At 38.3% G+C, this 21,408-nt stretch overlaps 1 protein-coding gene across 1 annotated transcript in view; it reads right to left on the bottom strand.

Moving 5' to 3' along the window:
* Positions 1-1,686: 1,686 nt before the first annotated feature.
* The window catches only part of CLSTN2 (calsyntenin 2), a 238,843-nt gene continuing 219,121 nt past the window's right edge, over positions 1,687-21,408 (bottom strand). Inside the window, exons 10-17 of the mRNA XM_026073079.1 lie at positions 14,923-15,089; positions 11,232-11,380; positions 9,582-9,805; positions 6,891-7,061; positions 6,133-6,278; positions 4,599-4,722; positions 2,832-3,016; positions 1,687-2,140 (exon numbers count right to left, since the gene is read on the bottom strand). Of these exons, the coding sequence (XP_025928864.1) occupies positions 1,928-2,140; positions 2,832-3,016; positions 4,599-4,722; positions 6,133-6,278; positions 6,891-7,061; positions 9,582-9,805; positions 11,232-11,380; positions 14,923-15,089 (1,379 nt within the window). The 3' untranslated portion in view covers positions 1,687-1,927. The remainder of the gene's footprint in view (positions 2,141-2,831; positions 3,017-4,598; positions 4,723-6,132; positions 6,279-6,890; positions 7,062-9,581; positions 9,806-11,231; positions 11,381-14,922; positions 15,090-21,408) is intronic.

Here is a 21,408-nt window from a genome sequence, read left to right as displayed (position 1 = left end):
TCAGGTCCAGCTGCTGTCAATCTTTCCTGACAGCTATCGGAACCAGAAACCGGAATTTAAAAAAAAGACCAACTGCCCCCCCCCCCCAGCATTCTTTATATTGCAAGCCCTGCAGGAGCGAGGTGCTAACAAACAGATCAAGTACTGAGCGAGGGGGYCACCCTCCGGATTTCTCAAACTCCTCTAAGAGAAAGTGTTACCCTTTGCAGGATCAGCTGCCAGTCACAGGCGCCCAGCAGAGTGCTGTTGTGGCAACACTGACTACTTGTTTCTTTGGGAGAGAGGGGAAGAGAAAGTGGCTCATTTTAGACAGCAAATTACAAAAACAAAAGCAAAAGTCAATGATGAAACTGTGAAGAAAAGGAAATATTTAGGAAAAAGCAGAAAAGCCACAAGGCAACATTCATTTCCATGCCATTTTGTTTTTATGTATTAGAATAGTTATCCTAGAAAGTGCTGTATCATTGGGTATGATCATTTGAAGATACAAAATTATTAAGGAATGGGGACAGAAAACACACCACACAGACTTACCAACACATTATACATAGCTTTGTTTTCTTCTGTTTTTTTTTTACTCTTTGAACAGTGCTTAAGAAAAATATGCTGTGTTACCGTAACAAACTAAAATACTCTCACAAACTTTTAAGAGATTTTTTTTTTAACTACTACTTTTTTTWAAAAAAAACTTCTTTTGGTTGCAAGTAGGTTTTATTTGTTCTTGTTCTACTTTACTTTATAAAACCTTTCGTCAATGATAATGGCTTCAGGAAGATGAAAAGCAAGTTATGAGCATGAAAGAGAGCTGACAGTTGTCTATGATGTTTGTCACTTTCTCTTGTGCCGCTATTTGTTGGGTACAGAAGAAATAGGGCATAATGTTTATAGAATAAAGCCAGACAGGAATTCAAGCTGGCATTATTCAGTAAAGCAAAAGGGAACATTTTCCTCACGTAAAATCATTGGTTAGGTCCCCACCACACACAGCTGTTGAATAATGGGCATCACTTATTTTCGGTTTCTTCAGTAAGATACTGTAGCAAGCTAATGATTTTACAAGACAGACTGTAAAGCATTGATTTGCTGCAAATTGCCAAATCCATAACTAATGAGCAGCTCTACAGGTTTTTCAGTAAATCACTCCCATTAGAATTTACATTTTGCCTAAGATAGATAGTATTACTCAATCTGTGGACATAGAATGATTTGTATTTTTGGTAACCTTCAGCATCCCCTGTTGCTGTTTTTTTTAAGCTCTCTGGTAAGTTTTCCTGGGTGGGTTGGATAAAGCCTGTCTTTAGGGTTCTGACAGCATTTCTGAAAAATACACTGTCCATTTCTACACAGGCACACATGCATCCCAGGGCAAGTCCTAAATAATACCTTGTAGAAGACAGTTAACATCCAAGAAGGCAAGAAGAGAAGACAAATGGGATTCCATCTCTGTCACCTGCAGCACTAGAACTCTGCCCTAATTTGAAGGCGGATTGTATTTTACACATGTAAGATTATGAAGCCAAATGGCAACTGTGTTATTTGGACCCACACAAGTAATTCTTCATAACAAGCTGAAATCTCTCCTTTATGAAAAAGTAGCAAAGGCAAAAACCTCTATGGATTGAGTGACAGGACTTCTGTCACATACCTGTGGTACGGAAACAGGAAATTGAGGACTAAGCTAACAGATCAAGTTCCAGATTACTTTATTATTGATGATGCCAGTATGTTTGTACTGTGTTTTCTCCAGGCTTTGTAACTCACACCTAGGAAGAGGGTCAGTTCTATCATTATCAATTACTACAACAAAATCATTTTAGGCAAAAACAGTTATAAGCAAGCAGAAGTTCAAATCCTGTCAATGAATTCATAGACTCTGAAAAAACATTGTATTGGTGTTTACAAAAGGATCGATGTGGCAGGAGGGCTCTTAGTATGGGAGTGTTGAATCATCCCACTCCAACTGCTCTTGCCTGGTGGCATTCTGTTTGTCTCCCTTTCGGACAATCATTTCCTCCTCCTCCTCYTCTTCCTCCTCCTCTTCGCTTTCATCTGATTCAGCACTGGTTGTGTCTTCCTCTTCATCTTCTACCTCTTCTTCCTCCTCACTCTCTTCTTCTGCCTGGTGAGGCTTTTCATATTTCTACAGTACATTTAAAGAAAGGAAAGAGAGGCAGTAGAAGAAAAGTGCCTACTTGCTAGCCAGTGGCTGTGTGAATGTGAACACTTGTTCCACTTACAGAAAAGCTAACATGCTAGGAAAATACACTTTCCATCATTACGTCAACATTAGGCATTAAATATGATACAATTAATTAAACAGTAAATATTCAGAAACTATTTTAACAAGAATAGGGTATAAATAAGTTATATCTGTTGCGGAGTCAAACTGCTGAAGTTTAATCCTTCAGTGTCAGTTTCTTTAAATTGCTGATCATTTTCCCTGCTGTTTTCTGAATTCCTCCTTTTAGTGTATTAGTGTTTACAGTTTTAGGTTAAAAACAGGCAAACTACATCATCTTGGGAGCCTAGGGTGCAAATATATACAATGAATGGAGAGAAAGTGGTTTTGTACCCAAGAATTCTTCACTGTCCAATTTAATAATTATATATGACAACAAATATTAAGTGCACTATTACATATTATCATGGTGTGGAGAGTTCAAAACTGAGAAGGGCCCTGAATGCATGCATGTAGGTACATCCTGTTATGCCAAGTCCCCACCTAAATAAATGTGCTCTGAAAGAGCCTTAAAACTCACTACTGAGTAAGCTATCAGCCCAGACTAACTCATGATAATACCATGCTATAATATCATGCCTCAGTTATGTACCTCCATGGGGTTGACGGTAATAGTCAAAGCAGAATCATCCCAGTCCATTTCATTTTCTTTACTTCCTTCATTGTCTGTAGAGCTGTGCTGATGAGCTGTCCGAATTCTGTAGACCCCCAAGGCTATGATGAAAACGAGTATGCTCACACAGATTATGATAACGACAGTAGCCACACTTGGAACAACTGAAACAAAAGGCGGAAAAGGCAGTGGGATCATATCTGTGGAACAAATTATCTAAAAATCACTAAATGCATACCCCATGGTCTATGTTCTGTCCTCAGCCCCTCTTCCTTTGGGTTGAAATTTTCCTCAGCTTTCTGCTGTCTGCTTGGGACTACAGGAAATGGTGACAAATGACCATCTACTAGGGGAGAATATATATGAATGGCATTTAGAGATAGCTAATAATGAACAATATAAATCTTAACTCAAAAGCGAGTTTGCCTACCTTTTTTAAGCCAATTTACTACAAAAGACAAATAGTCAAAAAGTGCAGAACCAATTAGTTTCAGAACAACAGGTTTAGCAGTAAAGTTCAGTTATCTTATCTGCATATTATCCCTGATTACAGCTAATTGAAGTGTTAACCTCACTTGTGAGGAAAAAGCATATCTCAGGCTTATATTTTAGAAGGTTTCAAACACTTGTACTGTGAATTCAGTCTCAATTTCCAAGACCTTGCAGCTGTATTTGCACATATTACAACCTTGCTGGCAGACTCTTAAGGATTCAGACATCCTCTTCATTGTCCTCTTGCACTCTGAGAAGCCTCTTTCTCCAGCTAGTCACATGAAGATAGGTCTTTAAGCTACCCTTATATATATCATCTCCATAACTGTACAGGTGAGTCCAGAAGCACTGCCATTTTCTATGTACCCTTGCTATGTAGGTACTGAAGTGCCAAGTGCTACAGGTTCTGTACCCCATTATATTGCCTTGCCTTCATTGTTTCTCACAAACATTAAGGTTAAAAAAAAAAAAAAAAAAGTTTGTAACAGTTCAGATATTAGCAAAATATCTGTACAAGCATACAGGAGAATACAGTAATTTTCTCATAATAACTACCTGTAACTCCCTACACTTTGCATCAGCGTTATCTCTCTACATAGGTATCCTGCAGCTAAAAAAGGTTTCAGGATCCAGTATTTAAGCAAGTATCTTTGGCTTGGATTTAGTTTCATTGAAAAGGCTTCTGATCTGGGTAGATATTTAAACATACATAGCTAAAACATTCTGTTCAAATTCTGGATTTAATATATGCTAATGCCCTCTTGCCCACACTTGGCTAGGTGGATTTGTCTTCTGTCCAGATAGTGCTAGACTGAAGTCTGGACAGCTGCTAACAGAAGGACTGCAGCAATTACATATTAAAAAAAACAAAAACAACCTTCTTTTGCCCAGCAAGGGGTGGACAGAAATCAATATGCCGTAGAAATTCAGATGTACAAATACAATATAAGCATAAATATTACCCTTCATACCACTTATTACTAGAAATGAGACACTTTGTTAACTAGATGGGTTGGAGTAGACAGTGTTTAATGAAGACTTTAACAAGGATACTAGCTTTTAATTGTAAAGTACCTCCTCAGAAAGACGAGAATTAAATGTTGCCTTCCTTTGTACCTGTGCAATGACATCTGTGAGGTTGCACAAGGTATAACTATGGACTCCAGGGCTTCACTTGTTGACTAAGCTGAATCACAAGGGAAATACTAACACAGCAGAATCATTAAGAGCAGTTTCTGTAAGATTTTCACCTACCTGAGCTGTGAGAAGCACTTATGCTTCCCTCTGGGTGGTGGACAGGCTGGAGAAATTGTGGCTGTACCATCATATGATTTACATGATCCATAAAGCTGGAGTTGGAGCTGTGTAGAATATTAACCTGGCACAAGACAAGAATAAGAGATCAGATACTAAAAAGTACTCTGTATTCCAGGCCTGCTGGCACCACACATTACACTATATAATGAAGTTCATCAGCAGACAGGAACATTATTATATAGAGCTCATGGACCAAATTCATTTTTTAGCCCAGAGAAAAATACAAAGGTTAACATATTTCTTAGTATTGGTAGTCCTTTAGCTGTTGACTTTGAAGTGACACAGGAAAGGAAGCTCTTTTTTAATTTTACCTGTATGGTAAGTTGTGCCTCTTTCTCTATACTAATCAGTTTGCAGGTGTTCCCTGAAAGTTAATGGGAGGTTTGTCACTCTAGACATTGACAGGGAGTTTATCAAACTGGTTGAAATGATTAAAACCAAAACTGTATGAGAGAACTAGAAGATGTCTCAGTTTTTCATGTTTCCCTGCTTTCAGCAGAGTCCTTTGTTTGAAGATAATATCACTTCTCTGTCCTACTCACAGATAATGTTGTAAGCAAAAACCCTGAAGTCATTCTCAGGGCTGTATCACCCTGCTGCAGAATGCTAAAGTGAGAAAAGAGTTCTCAGTATGACATAAAGATGTACAAGCAGGATTTGTCCACATCACCTTAAGAACCTATTTTTTAAGTTTTGTGCCTATTGTTAAGAAGGTCCTCTCCCTCTCCTTTTAGTTACTTGGTACCTAGGTTCTAGACTGGATAACCTGATTCTTCAGAATAGGTCCATAATTCCTCCTGATATGCATCAGCACTAATTCTTAGTCACTGTGCCGCACTGCACTGCACTTAGCACTGGCTGACACAAGCTCAAGAGAGCTATTGAAATTATCATAAGTAAGTAACTGAGCATGTCTGGGCAGTGGATCCAAAAGAGTATGAAGGATGGCATATCAAGTCCCTGCTATGCATTACCTCTGTCCTGACTTTCCTCCTCAAAGAAATCTGAAATGATGTAAATTACTAGGAATGATCTCCATCTGATGAAGAACAAATTATTAAGCTTATTACAAGGGACTAGTGCTTGGCAAAACTGAAAAGGTAATTTCAGGAAAGAAAAGTGTGACAGGTAAAAAGTTAAAAAAGCTAATTAAGGAAAAATCATAAGGCTGTGATGATTTACTTCTGCATTTTCAAAAAAAATCTATATAGGAGATTTTATGTGATAGTTACATCATGGAAAAACGGTGATGATGACCTGATCCTCCACAGATGGACCCCCACCCAGGAGTGCCCACAGGATAAGTCACACTTTGTATTTGTATGAAACTTAGAGCTTTTCCTCTGTTTGATTACAGTTACCAGAATATGCCAATCTTTCTACAAATTTTAAAACTCAGTGTGGCTCTGAAGATGAGGCTAGTGCTCAAGCTCAGTTCTAGCAAAGAAAGTTTGACTGAATGATTGCTTACTTCCAAGTTAAATTCATTGCTGGTGTAACGCCCATTTAGCTCTGAGCACTTAACTCGGAACTTTCTGTCAAAGGTGGCAGAAGTGTACCAATTACGGTATCGAATCTGCTGAAGAACCTGTTCATAGTTGTGCATGGTGTCCACACCTGAAATGGTAGCAAAGCAGTTAATAATCAGAAAGAGATGCTACGTAACAAGTGCTCTGTGCAGTACAGGAGAAATCAAATGTTCAGAGAAAATACAAAATTTGTCAGAACAGTCTGAAAATGGCAATGCGTAAAATAGTCTCTGATAGAGGCTCCGATCCATGCTAAATTATGTGAGAACAGCTTTTGTAAATGAATGTATGTCCATAACGGAGAGGCAGAATTACAATAACAAAGGTTTAGAAGAAATTAGTAATTGAAAAAAGTGGCCAATGAGCTATCAATCAGCACTGTGCACTTGCACAGGCCACAGTGATGGTCCTCAAGAACCCCACACTTACTTACTTAAAGTAGTGTTGCTATTTCCCGTGTTTGGTGAGTGGCAGGAGGTGTGCAGAACTGAGACAAACCTGTGCTGCATTCCACAGGATAAACACAGCACACCCAAACAGCAAGAAGTAACTATGCTCTTTGAGACACCATCTCTCCTGCAGTACATCCTGGTAGTACAGCTCAGATTTCTGCCTGATTGATTGCTTTAAAATTAGTTCTTTCATTCCAAGAATGTAATTGCTGGGACTAAATTAGGGAAAGCAAAGTTCATGAACATACCATAGAYTGAATATCCTGCTGTGGAATTTGTGGCATCTAGATGTTTTCCTTGAAGCTCCTCATAATCTAGTTCTAAACACTCTTTTTCAGGATCTAGTTCCATGCCAATGACCAAAATGTCACAGAAATCCAAGTTGTGAAGCATTTCCTCTAATACAGCTGGCTTATTAGCTGTGAACACATGACATCATATACCATAAAAAATAAACTCAGAGAAATGATCACAGGACAGCTCAGTCATTTATGTGCCTTGAATCAGGGCTTTCAGTTCTCACAAAGATGGCTGAATTATTCTTTGCTCATATTAAACACAGACCACTTGAAGCAAATCAAAAGCAAAGTATTCCCCCTGCTCAGATGCTAAAATGATGAAGGCCTAAAAATACCTACAGAGATACAAGATAAATTACACTATAATAAAAGGCATTCAAGAACAGTGCTGAAAGTATAAAACTGAAATTTGACCCTGGAAAGAAATTCACATTAACAATTCTGCTTTTCACTACTGTATTGATACCAGGCTGGTACTACACATTCATTCTTGTCTCAAGGAAACTTGAAGTGGAAAAATAATACATCAGATATATCTATGCTTGCATGATTCTCTCAGTTACTCTGTGGCCCATAAAGCATTTTGCATTATAGAGAACGCTATGCCGTCTATCCAAGAACATGGTATTGTCATAAACGGCACGATCCTACCTTATGGGACTTGGAGAAATTGAGTTGGAAACTGACTATCCTTTAGTGAGGAAGTAGGGTTAAAAAAAAAGTTTGTCACTGGAAGAGCAGTGTGTAGATTTAATTTTTTAATTCTCTGGCCAACTTAGCACAAAGTGACTGGCACAACTGCTTAACCAACTCCCTGAGATTGCCAAAACAGATACAGAGACTGGAATCTTGGAAATTGAGACCCATTTTGTGATTCTCAGTTTGGAGGGCATATGTGGAAGGAATGCATTAAAGGAAGTCTCATGCCCCAAATTCCCAGCTCCTCATATAGTGAATTTGGATATATGACCTCTAGGTATAGCTGGAAACAGTTCTAACTTAYGCCAAAGTTTCAGAGCCAACTCAAACTTGCAGGATAGCCAAATCTGAATCGTACTAAGGCCAATGGGTTAGAATAGCCCATGGGAAGTTATAAGAAGGACAGGCAAGAGCTGGGTTGCAGAGCAAGGGAAAAGCCTTTGGTGAGCTTTGTTGCTCCTGCTGTCACTGGGCAACTAGGAGAGGTAGGGGCAGCAATTTCACTATTGCGGGGCGGGGGAAAGCACTGATTTCTCTACAGGAGCAGGACAAGCAGCAACAGTTTGGCACTCCAGGGCTCCCACACAGGCAAAGTAGGCCTTGGAGCCATGGCCATTCTGCTGCCTGTGGCAACTGCCTGTCCTACCTCTGATCAGAGACATGCCTAACTGGTGCTGTGACGAGGGAATACAAGGTGACTAAATCAGCCACCTCAGCTGTGCCATGTATATCTGCTGCAGTCATGATGCTCAGGTTATATAATTTTCCAGTAAGTGGAGAAACAGCTATGGATAGATATAGGTCAAGATGCACAGCTGTCTTTGGTCTGTCAGATAATAACTGGCTAAGAGAAATAATGATTCAAGCTGTATAATGCAGGAACTGAGACTCAGAATTCAGTGATCTCTTGCAAAACACAAATATTCCCCAAACCTGTTATTATCTACTCACATGAACCACTCTAAGTAGATTAAAAAAAGAGAAGTGGCCCATTAGGAGGTGCTTGACTTCCATGTAGCTTAAGAAATTCTCCTATGTTCCTTTCCAAGGYGAGACTCAGGCTTTTCAGGTTACTAGGTGCTACAACAGTGATTATGGCAATAATTATTTTAGAAAAATTGGGATTTATAGGATTTGCAAACTAAACTGGAGGGCACTAGTTTCACTAGTCATTCACTGAACAGTTTTGAAGATGTCATAATGTTTAGGAAAATGCGGCATCATATATGCAGTGTCTCTTAAGTGTGTGAAGGATATTGATCACTCCTGTATGCAAGTTTTTTTTTTTTTTTTTTACATACCTTAAATTGAATGCAGTGAATATTATGATATAATACACTTTCCAGCCTTTGAAACCATCATCATTGAAAAAAATGTTTGCAAATAAGGTTCACAGGATTACTATTTCCTTATATAGGTGGGAAACTGAGGCACAAGGGGACTACATTACTTACTAAACTTACTGACTTACTGACCTAAAGGTCAGTAGCAGAAACGGTAGCATAACAGTAGCTGGAAACAGAAGAACAGACTAAAACTCCAACCATAGTCAATTACTGCTTTCCATCCTGCTAATTAAGTAACAATATTATGTTAAGAGATTCTAAAGAAAATAGGTTATTCAACAGAATACATGGAGAAGGATTTCAGCAGTGCAGAGGAATTATTCTGAAGCAGGAGAGACACTGAATGGGAAAGCTGCTTTTTTTTTGAAGCACATACAGAAGTGCTTCAATGAGTAAGGAAAGTGAATAGGGATTTGTTCACTTTTCAATGTATTTCTTTGAATGTTCTGAGTATGACATTGCTGTTGCTTAACATGGCTTAAATTCATTTGTGTGAAGTGACTTCCTTTGTGTTACTTGTTTGCACAATACTTTAAAAAATATGAGGGGGTCATATTATAGAATAAGTAATAATATTTAAAATAAATCTACAAACCTCTATCATTTTCTTTTAAGTCCACCGGATACTCCATTTTCGTGACTGTGCTGACAATCCTGATGTCAGGTAACAGAGTAACACCTCTTTCAGTTTCAAATTGTGCAGCTGGTCTAGCAAAGTGGTCCATCCCACTTATTGTAATCTTGGGCTCATTGGCCTGAAACACCATTACATACGCATCTATATCTGGGATACTAATGCAGACATCTTCACCAAAACATCTGAAAAATACATTATTCATTAACTGCATGTAACACTTTGCACATCAGAGGCATGTGGCACTTCCACTGCCCAAATCCTATCTCATGCTTCTCACCCCTTTATTTTCTCAGATCAGTGTGTTTCATACTTTGACACTGCCACATCTAAGGGCATATATCTGCATCACCACGTGCATAGGTTAGCAGTGCCAGTAACAGCTCTGTTCTACTCATCTCCTCCCACAGTCACAGCTACTGAAATTAGGTAGGGACAGCTTAACAGATTTGTGACAAGCTCAATCTATAGTAAGGTCACTAGGAGCATAAAGTTTTGATGCTTAATTGATTTTTAACAAAGTTAGTAGTTAAAAAATTAATTACATTGTGACAACAAATTGTAGTAAACCTAACATTAAGTTCTCAAAGTGATATCTGGTAACTGTAATATGTTTATTTTGTTATGTGTGAATAAAGGGCCTAATTATCCATTTAAATTGGAWATATCATGAACTCATTCTGGCACTTCCCAGTTTTTGCTGAGGACAAGGGGGGGGGGGTCTACATTAGCATTTCTGTTCGAAGCAGCACTGTGCTTTTGAAGAAAATCTAACTATCTCTGCCTTTCTGCACCTTGGCACATACCGTTGACCAGCCTTGGAGTGTGCAAATTGGATTCCTTCCAGTGAAACTAAATCAGAAGATGCTGTCCAAACACTTACTTTGGTTAGCCCACAGCACTAGGCTAGCCTAGTGCTACGTAAAAACTGCATACAGTGTGGATGTGGGGTTCTCTGCACCAATTGTTTCACTCAACAAATCTGCTCTTACTGCGCTGCCCCACCTGCTGTAACACAGACCGACCGCAGGGGAGCTCCGTGCCTGAGCAGCGGCAGGCAGATCTTTCATTATGTAAAGCTGTAAACATTGTTATGAGGGTACTCGCACAATTGTTGCATGAGAACAGACGGACACACAGATTTCTGTTTAACACAAGACACTTATAGTTCAGTAATGAGAGCCATATAAGGATATAGACAAAGACTATTTCTAGCATAGGCATAATGTCCTTGTGAATGTATAGTCTGTTAGTTATAATATGCCAGCTTTAAAAGTCAGGGCTACAGCTATACCAGAATAATCTGTAGCTTTTTTAAATGTACATTTAGTAGGAATATAAATGCATGTGCTGTTCAGACTATATGCTTCAGACTATAAACAGAACACAACTAAATAACATTCACAAGAAAAGTTTCTTAAAAGGAAAATATCAAAAGAAAACCAAAAAGTAATTCAGCATAAAAGTAAATGAAATTCATGCCTTATGTCTGATAATATAAAATTAAGATTTATCAATATAATTTCATCAAAATTCTCCTTTTTAAATTTCCCAAGAAAAGAGTAATTTATTAAAAATACTACTAATCAGTTTAGCTCAAGTATAACTTACTGGACTTTAGATGAGACTTTGAGACGCCGTACGCCTGCAGTAGGAAACTGTCTAGAGTTGATGTATGAGACCTTTTGAAGAGCTTGATTTATATTCTCAATGTCATCTCCTTCCATGACAAGGACTGACTGGGAAGGGTTGAAGTGATACTGGGGGAAATGCATATGATTAGTATTTAAGATACCAGATACAGAGTACAGAACAACACATTTTAAGGAGTGCTTSACAGAGATAACTTTAAAATCTAATAATTCAAGGGAAAAATTCTTAACAGCTATTGTTGACTGAATTCATATGTTGTTCCCCAAAACACGTACTTATCAGTCATCTATTTCATACCTTAATATTATTGCTATAATTAATTTTATAGTAAATAAATCTAGATTTGCTCTACCTTTTCCAGCCTTATTAGCTTTGCTGATTTCTGCAACCATATAGTTCAAAACCATAACTTACTGTAATTATTATTCTTACATAATTTTTTAGGTCAAGTATATTCCCATTAAAGAAATACTGGCTTCAACGAGAGTAGTAGGCAGAAGCATACTTGTCCCTCTTTCTGCTTATTTTTACTCTGGGCTATCTTTTTGAGATATATTTCAACATGAATGAACAAAACAATTATAACATTTTCCTGCTACATCTTCATTAATGTCAGTCACAATCAAGGGGATTCTTCTGTCTCTGTCTCATGATCAATAAGTGGTGTCATGATTTAAAATGGAGCTGCTGCTTGCATAAAACCAGCTGCTTGTTTGAGCTGACGCACCCTGCAAATTCAGTAGCTATCCCTACCATTGCATTGATCACAAAGCAGTCTTGCTGACCAAGAAACTTTGCTACTGTATCTGCATAGCAAATGATTGATTTTATCTTTATCATAATTCATCTTGATTCCTTTTTTGTCTGTTGTTTCAGCAAACCATCTCCACTGTAGAGAAAACCAGATTAGCCCTCCTTAAATTCATACCCCACTGCTGAAACCACAGAACACAAAGAATTGCACCCTTCTATCCCATGCAGTCCCTTCCTAAAGCTAGGTATTGATTATATGAACATATTCTATTATATACAGACAATGAGTGTCTACATTGCCTTAGAAAGAGAGAGTTAAAAAGCAAAAGAGCAAACAGCCTGTGAAGAACAGAATAAAGCACAGGGTTCTCTGTCAAACAGCACAAGAGGGATGGGTTCAAGGCTCCTGCAGGAAGGTCGTAACGCCCTGAAGGGTATTTTTTTAACAACGGAGAGGACTAACACTAGCCACAATTTGCATGCACTTTTTTGCTCTTTCTTTCAACTAGCAACAGTACAGAATAAAATGATCAAAAGGAGACTCTAGCTAGCTAGTTAACTTAATAGCTCAGCTGCCAGAACAGCTGGAATGCTGCCAAAAGGACTGGAAAAAGCCCTAGTCTGAGCCATTTTTGTCTTTCTCATTTAAAAAAAAGCTAAAAATAGCAACAGTTTAGACCGTGTCTCTGGGAGCTGTTACAGATATCTGGAAATTAGGCTGCAGACATAAAAAAAATCCAACACTGCTATGTAAGGTACTGTATTACAAATATATTGGGCTTTTCTAGGTGGCTATAAAGRTGAAGCTTCAGGAGTCCAAAGTGACCAGCTGAAACTTCTCCCAACACCAGTTTGGCAACATGCAGTCTACTAAGTGCCACGCAAACACTCACATGAAACCTATCAGACATGCTTGTCTGAGATCAGGTATGTTTATATTTGACACCAGAAACTCTTTAATTTTCTGTTGAAGGTCAGGTGCCAACTGTTCCTCTTTCATCTGAGCTTCTTTCTGTCAGCCTCAGTAAGAAACCCTACCACAACGTATCTCTGACTGCTCCTTTCATTCTTCCCTACTGCTGTTACACTGACTGTTGAGCTAGCTGAGGAGGTAAAAATTAAAGCAGTAGCTTTAAAGAACCACTGTACCTCATCTGTAGCTTGGAAAATGTTTTGAAGTTTGGTCTGAGAAAGAAAAGGAGGAAAACAATCCCTCATCTTCATTTTTTGCACCGCACTGCTAGTACAGTAAGAAAGCCAATCACCCATGCTGGAGCCACAGTAGGAGGTTTAACAGATTTTTCCAGTCCCGTGAAACAACAAATTACTTGAATACTTTCAAATTTCAGAATGCAATAATAGGGRAGGAATTCCTGTGTTTTTAAAAAACACTATCCACCAAGTATATACTGCTTTAATTCATGTTAAAATCCTAGCAAACATCTTACTGGTATGCCTATACACTTGAGTTCCTAAAAAAAAAAAAAAAAGCCGAGCTGTTTATTGTGTGCATTGGCTTTTAAAAGAGCTTTTACTCAGAAGTATGTCATTAAAACTTACTGTTTTGCAGAGAGAGGCAGCAATGTGAAATTCTTTAATGATGTCCTTGATATGATGAAGTAAAAGAAATACTTTGGGGAGTCTCTGCTCATATGTAAAAGCTAACATTAACAAAATAGCTCCTTAATTTTAAATTGCACTTGCAATTTGCATTTTTACCTCTGTCTTCAGAAACATATTGGTTATACTACACCATTATATCTTATCACCTAGATAGAATTTGAGCCTATTGTAGGTCAGTCTCCCATTTTGTACAATGAAAATGGTTTAGCTAATACAAAGGTAGTACATAGCATTTCCACAGCATACTTTAGCTCAAGTGTTACATTACCAACCTTCTACCCCCGAAAAACAAAACACCAAAGGAAATGTGCTGTTTCAAAGGTCTGCGTGGTCTGCAGCCAAATTATCCTCCCAGTTGTTTTCATTTATTTAATTTGTTTTAATTTGAAGCACAACTCCTGTGGAAGATTGTATTGTGATTGGTATACTACAAAATAGCTTAATTCTAACTAACCTTTGACATGCACCAATAAAAAGCTTTCCAGCTTACCAAAATATAAATGAATACATATACACATTAGGCAGAAGAATGCTTGTCAGCTAATAGCTACATCAGTGAAGAAAAATGCTATTCATGTAAACATTAGAGAAGTTCCTACATGTGTATTCAAAACAATAGAAATTGTCTCAATGAATGCAAAGCAATCTGGCTGCTATGTCAATGGAAACATCATTTTCCTTTGTCTGTTGTTGTCCTATCTTAGAAAAAGTGTGACTACATCAGTAAAGATAGTCATAGGCACAATGAGGATGGATAGTGATTTGTATGCAAATGTAAACTTTGAATTTCTTGACTTTGATGTTTTTTATTGTCCAATTTTAATGTCCCATAACATAGTTTTCCTCTTGGAATTCTTTTTTCAAGCTTACTACATTTGGACTTCTTTCTGAGTTGCTTCTAGATGAAAGATACGCTATTTATGTCTTCTCTTGCTTTAAAGCTATTTGAAATCAAAATTGAGTAAGTCTTTGGAACCATATCTATTTCTGTAGAAGTACCAAAATAAGCATGAGCACACGACCTGGAAATTCTTACAGACTCTGAAATAGCAGCAGCACATTATTTTCTGAGCATCCAGCTTTGAAATAATGGAAACATTTTTCTTTGCTGTGTCACAGCTCTCCTACTGTTTCGCTTTTTCTTTGCATGACTTTATGGGAAATTACATTCCTTCTGGGAGTATATTTGTACTGTGTGTACTCTACCTTGGACTCTCCACTTCATAAATCAGCTCTAAATTTTTATCAAAGATGATATCAGTTCATCCCTCACCTTTATTCCTTGTCCAAGACTCTCAAGAGAATTAATATCCAGACCTTCCTTGCAGGCCTGCAAACAGGAAATCACTTTCTGACTCTCAATTTTGCCAGGCCGGATAGTAAGACTGGCCAGGCTGCCATGGAAATACTGAGCAAACCTGGGCTTGGTGACTTCACCTCCTGCAAGAAAGAGAATACGAAGTAATTACTGATACAAATACACAAAAAATGTATGCAATAATTTACTTTACAGTGTTTAAACATACATTTAAAGATTTGATGCCCATTTTAGCCAAGTGGATTGTTGGGTGGTACTCAGTACCAACCTGTCTTTAAGACTGTCAGCATTTCTTGTATTATATTCAGGTGTTTATTCAAATGCTGGGATAGCATACTCTGAGATGAAGCATGGCTTCCCAAGTCTGTGTCCCAGGAAAGCACAACATTTTCAAAAGTGTGAATAAGAAAGCTATTAAGCAAAATTAAGCAAAATTAAATAACAAAAAAAAAGGTTATCTGAGTGATCAGAGTATTGGAGTGATCAAACATGAATTTAAAAAAAATGTTTAAGGCCCTATGTTCATTTATACAGAAACTTTATTTGCAAGCTGTCTAATACAAGATCACTTACACAGCCTTTCCCTCCCTAAGAAGCAAAGTTCTTAGGTATGCTAAGAGTGGTGGCATGGCCTGAATGAGCAAACTGCCACACTTTGTACAAACTATTTTTCTGTAAATTCTCAGCAGAGAATGCAGGCCAATGCACAGCACTACGGTAGAGGGATTATAGGGTTTCCTTTACCCAAACCAGTGCATTTAGTGCCAGATCAGGTGTCTCCACTGTATGTTGCATTAGGCTCTCTAGCTACACTCTATTCAGCTTCACTCTGTGCAGTTTCAAAGGAAGACTGAGCTTTAGGAGTTGTCAATAAAATGTGATTATATGCTGCCTGCACCAGTGATCATAGCATCTAAATTACTCTTGGGATATTTGGTGATTTACTCATCCTCCTCTAGAATTTTTAGAGCTTGTCTTCCCTGCAAGTGTTAGCTTGAGTCAGTATATGTGAATTACTGCATACCTTGAGCCTGAGAGGAGTAAGAGAGCCACGCAACAGTGAAGCCATACAGACTAATTAGATTTGCAGCTGATAAGCTGTTGCAATTGGTAGATAACTCATCTCTACAGTGTTTGTAGCTTTAGTGTCAAATAAGGCCTATTTCTGCCAGGCCAGCTAGCTTCAACTTTAACTTGAAGATTTGTGTGTGGACTGGGGTTAAGACTGGAGCAAAGTGACAAGTTTACCTTAAGATGCTGTTGTTAGCTAAGGGTCTGAAAATCATCTCTGCTAGTTTGTGCAACAGTATAAGCGCTATGAAGAGGCTCCAGTTATTTTACATACCAAGGATAATATACTTTGATGTATTGAGAGAAAGCAGGGTATCTAGGTGAGCTATTTCTTCATAGAAACAGTTAGTTTTTGTTCTTTTATGTTAACATTGCAGCACAAACTGTCTCTTTATTCCAAAGAAAGATCCTCAAAGAGAGATTATTCTTTTCTAGTCTTTCATTCATCTGTGAATTATACAGAAGACTTCTGGGCGGAATTTTTTGGAGGTTTCATAGAAACTTTCATGTCCTCAACAGCTATAGTACAGGATTAGTTCCTACTATAATTAGGCCTTTCTGGTACTTACCAAGACAATTATTTGGTAAATAGGTAGTGCACTACAGGGACATTGGCTTTTCAGAAAAACAGCTATTCTATTTTTATATATACATTGCCTTAGAAGTACATAYTGCCACTAATACAGCAGCAATGTATCTGAACAGAAAAAGCCAATTTAACTCCCCCCCCACAAACTTTCCCCCAAAAGGAGACAAAGAAAACCAGATGAGAACTTACAAAAACAAAAGGGAATCAGATTGTACTTTGAAGCTTCATATTCTCAATGCCTAACAGAATTCTGAAGAGCCCAAGTTCCAAGGCTAAAACGCCAACACTAATCCTGGAGCTTTGAAATTTAGAAACCTACAGTAAGCCTGCCAGTAGATCTTAATAGTTCCAAGGAGATGCAAAATGAGAAGCAGTCTCAGATAAGCTAAGGTATTTAAATGTGAAACTTGCTCATTAAAATGTACGAAAGAATAGACAAGAAGCTAGCACAAAGAATTCAGCTCTGCGGCTGTGCCTGACAGTAGCAAATAGTATGAACCAGCTGAAGTGAATCTGTAGAGCAACATGATTGGTGCTGACATTCATGTGTAGGCATGTCAGGTTTGGGCGATTGTTGGTGGTGTTTTTTTTTCCACTTTGGACTAGCTCTAGTCTGGTAGCATGGACAAAGCATACATTTGGGGCTTGAATATATTAGGTGCATTCCTGGAGTGCATTTCCAGTTTAGTTTCATCCAGAAGGATTCCAATTCATGTGCTCTGACACTGCTCCAAAGTGTGAATGACAGCAGAGTAAGTGAGGACAAGGAGGAGATTCTTGCTGGAAGTTCAGACCTGATCCAAACTGATACGCTCATGTGGATGCACACTCAGCAGCTCCGTAAGTGCTTATCTTCATTCCGTACTAGACAAAACATTTCAACAAACTTCAAAAAAATCCATGCTAGTACATAAGGATCTGCTGTAGTCTTGCCAGAAGGTAAAAACTGTAAGCGTCTCCATTTGAGGTCCTCACTATATATAGCAATTTTTAAGGTCCTATGCTCATTTATACAGAAACTTTATTTACAAGTTTTCTTCATGATGCGATCTCCTGGATCTTTTCCTGACACTGGGGGGAGAGAGGTAAGGACTAAATATCCTTGAATTCCATCCACATATTTCTTCAGTCATTATCAGTTTGGCTCACCTCAGTGTTGGTCATTTAGTGGTTTGATAAGTTCCCCAAAATCTACCCTTTAATTCCAGTCTCTTAGCTAGCATGGAAAGCTGAACACTGAAAGCTGAACACAGCAAATGAACCTAGACAACAATGTAGATACAGAAGATAGATAAAATGCAACCATTTTTTTCCCCTCAGCAGTTAAGAATTGCATCGTTAGGTCTCTTTATCCTGCTTACTCTGCCCGCAACTGAAAGTACAAGTTCTTGCTTGATTGTAACATTTCACTTGAAGAAAACTTCCACTGGGTCATTTACAGTGATAGAGTAATTGCCCATAAATGATACTAAATATACAGAGTATGCACCAAGCCCAAACCCTGCTTTTAAAAATGCACTTAGAGCTGATGTATAAGGAACTGCAGAATGACCATCTGGAGCCATTATCGTCTCTGACTTACGTAATTCTTGTTTAAAACTCATCTGTCCTGTAAGGAACTGATAGGATTTTGAGCTTTAAATGGTGTTTCCATTACTATTAAAATAATTGTAGGACTTCAGTTTTACTTTTAGCAAGTATAGAAAGCTGTCAGGAAGCTTGTATCTGATTTCAGAAATAGAAAAGGGTCAGAAAGTATGCTAAAAGCATTTTCCTTTTAACCTTATTTATGTAGGATTCATTTATAATAGTGACATCTGCTTTCACTTGACTGCATGGGCCAGCAAAATTAATGAAGCCAAATGCTCTAAAGGCAAAATGAGAAGGCCAGGTTCCAGAATAGCTCATGTCATACCCAGTCATGAACTGTCTAGCACAGCTGGCCAGATGCGAAAAGGAGAATACATCTCCTTTCATGGCACATGAGAAAAAGCACAGCAGAGTTCTGGGAAGTACTGAAAGTCTGCCTAACCCCTACCATAAAAGCATGAAGAGTCTGCTATAGTAGAAGAGGATATGACTGCAGAAATGAACTTTTAGAATGCTCTGCAAATACAGACACAACAAAAGGAGCGAATATTGGAAGAGCAGACTTGCATACAGTGTTCACACAAGGTTGGATTTTTGTGCAGATGTACTAAGTACTGTTGCTGTAATCTACATTACAGAGAAGCTATCAACTGCTATGTAAAAAAACACTAAGCATTTCAAGAAAATGTGAATGAAAGCTGAGAACAGAACAGTCTGTTACTGCACCAGTAGAGAGAGTCTGCAAAACTATGCCCACAGCTCCAGTAAGGCGATTCAGTTAAGCTTTTACTTGTCGTCTTGTTCATTTCCACTTATGAAGTTATGTTATTCTTTCCACAGGTTGGAACAATTGCACTAAAACAACTGATAGCAGGGTCTGAAGGGGCACTRAGGAATGATGTAGTCTGTCCCCTAACCCCAAGAAAAGATCAAATATACTTAAACTGGTTTTGAGAATTATCTAATTTGTTCTAAAACCTTCTGAAGACAGAGGCTCCCCAAGCAATCCACTCCAGTGATCACTGGTTAGCTTACTCCTAATAGGGAATGTGAGCTGTCAGAATATTGTCATGTCTTCCCTTTGTCTTCTCCAGGCTAAACATGTCCTTTTCTTTACATCTTTTCCCTTTAGACTCTTGACTCTGATCATCCCTGTTGTTTTTCTTGGAACTCTTGCTATTATGAGAAGTACTGACCATAGCCTGGCTACTATGCTCCAGCTGTTTGGAGTCTGGTCTTCTTAGTGTTACATGCATCTTACACAGAACCTCCCGGTTAATCCAGGACAGTATGAACGCTAGCTGTTTCCACAAGAATAAACATCATCGACTTTGTATGTACAATCAGAGAAGGCTATCTCACACTTTATTAGAAAGAAGAGACTGCTAAATAAACCTTCCATAAGCACTTTTTATCAGAGTTAAAGAGAAAATGGTACACCTGCCAGTTTCATCCTCTAAGGTGAACAGAAGTGATTTGTTCTGACTATCACAGGGCTTGTAGCATTTTGATATTATAATCTCAGCATTTCAGAATATTATCAGCTCAGTGATGATATGTTGGCTTGCTGATGTGTTTCAATAGTCAGTAATTACTGGATTGAAAATGGACTAAATCTGATGCAATAAAATTGGGAAGCAGAACACAAAATTCTCACCAAAGCTGAAGCAAAATTGAAGGATAGCTGAAAGCCAACCAAATACGATCCTGTATTCCAGTTTTGATTCAAGGGGTTAGAGGGAGTATAGTTCTTCAGTCTCAAAAAATGCAAGAAGAAAAACATTGTCAGAATAAATTGAAAATCCTCAGCAATTGTTCTTTTATTCCTGTCTCTTATCAGAGTTTTATTCATGCTGGTTCTGCTGTGGTAGTATGTTTGAATGCTGTCTTTCCTTTGTGTCCGCAGTCTAATATTCTTCAAGTATTTGGTCTTGGCTTCTCAGTATGTGCAAATTCAGCCCAGGATGTCTAATGAGTTTTTCTCCAAGTACTGGCCAGGCTAAAATTCTTAGTTTCCAAGATCAGGCGAGTGTCAGAATATTTAATCTGTCGTGGCAGTGGTAATTCCGTAGACTGTAAAAGGACAGTACGCAATTATAGCTACAGCTGATAACAATGTTTTTACAGGACATTACCCAAATTCTTCTAAGTTCTGATCTTTTCAACTAGAGATCCTTTGACACCAAGTATGACGCATTTTATGCTCGTGCAGTTCCACACACAGTTGATACCTGGCTGAGACCCACTGGGCAGGAGGAATTGTCCGTTTGGGCAGCCTGGGAATAGGCAGTTCCATTGTTTGAACGTGACTTGTAACTGAAATTACTACACGCTGAGAAACAACCTGACAAAAAGGCACAAGCTGCTCCCACAGATCTTACTGCTCTGAGATACTTTGAACCYAACCGTTGGTTCTGACACCAAACTCTGCCTAAGCAACAATATTTCTGAAATAATGAAGAAGACATAAGTATATCATACAAGTCTCCAGAGCAACAATTCTGAGAACAAAGTGGAGCTCCAGTGATGATAATTTTGAGGTAATCCAGGTGTCCTGATTTTTTTTTCTATTTTCCAATGATGCAATGAAAAATAAAATGTTCTGTAACATAAGATCTGCCAGTTTCTATCCAGAGGGCAGGCCATTCAGTTAACCTACACTGCTTCAGCCCATTTCATGGGATTTTTTTCTGTCAGGGTCTTCTTGCTCCTTCATATTTAAGCACGGTCAGATGCAGCTCAACTCCACAAAGATGTTACAGTAGCATAAAGCCCACAAAGAGTAAGAAAATCCATTCCACAACTGAGTTACATGTTGTGTTTCACTCAGCTGTATGTCTGTGTTTATTCACATGCTGATCTAGATTTGTGCCTGTGAATACTAATTCTTGGGGCATAGTTAAGGCTTGGCTGACTGATGGGAACAATAGAGGAAAAACCTTTCCTACTGTCAGTCGGGGGGGGAGGGGGTAGGTTGATACATCTGCAACAAATAAAAGAATGAAATAACCCAACAGAATGACATTACTCATTCTCATTACAGACTCTGCCTTACAAATCTCAGCTGTTGTTTCTTCCCTTCCTTAAATGTAAATGTAGTAGTCTCCATTACATTTGTGAAGCAACAGAGGTCACAGTGTTATTCAGACCTGATGATAAAATCATGCATTGCTTTTTCCCCTAACACAGCA

This window comes from Apteryx rowi, unplaced genomic scaffold, assembly GCF_003343035.1.
Source record: "Apteryx rowi isolate R43461 unplaced genomic scaffold, aptRow1 scaffold_36, whole genome shotgun sequence".
NCBI lineage: Eukaryota > Metazoa > Chordata > Aves > Apterygiformes > Apterygidae > Apteryx > Apteryx rowi.
Note: the sequence above shows the minus strand (reverse complement) of the source record. Positions and strands in the feature narration are given on the sequence as shown.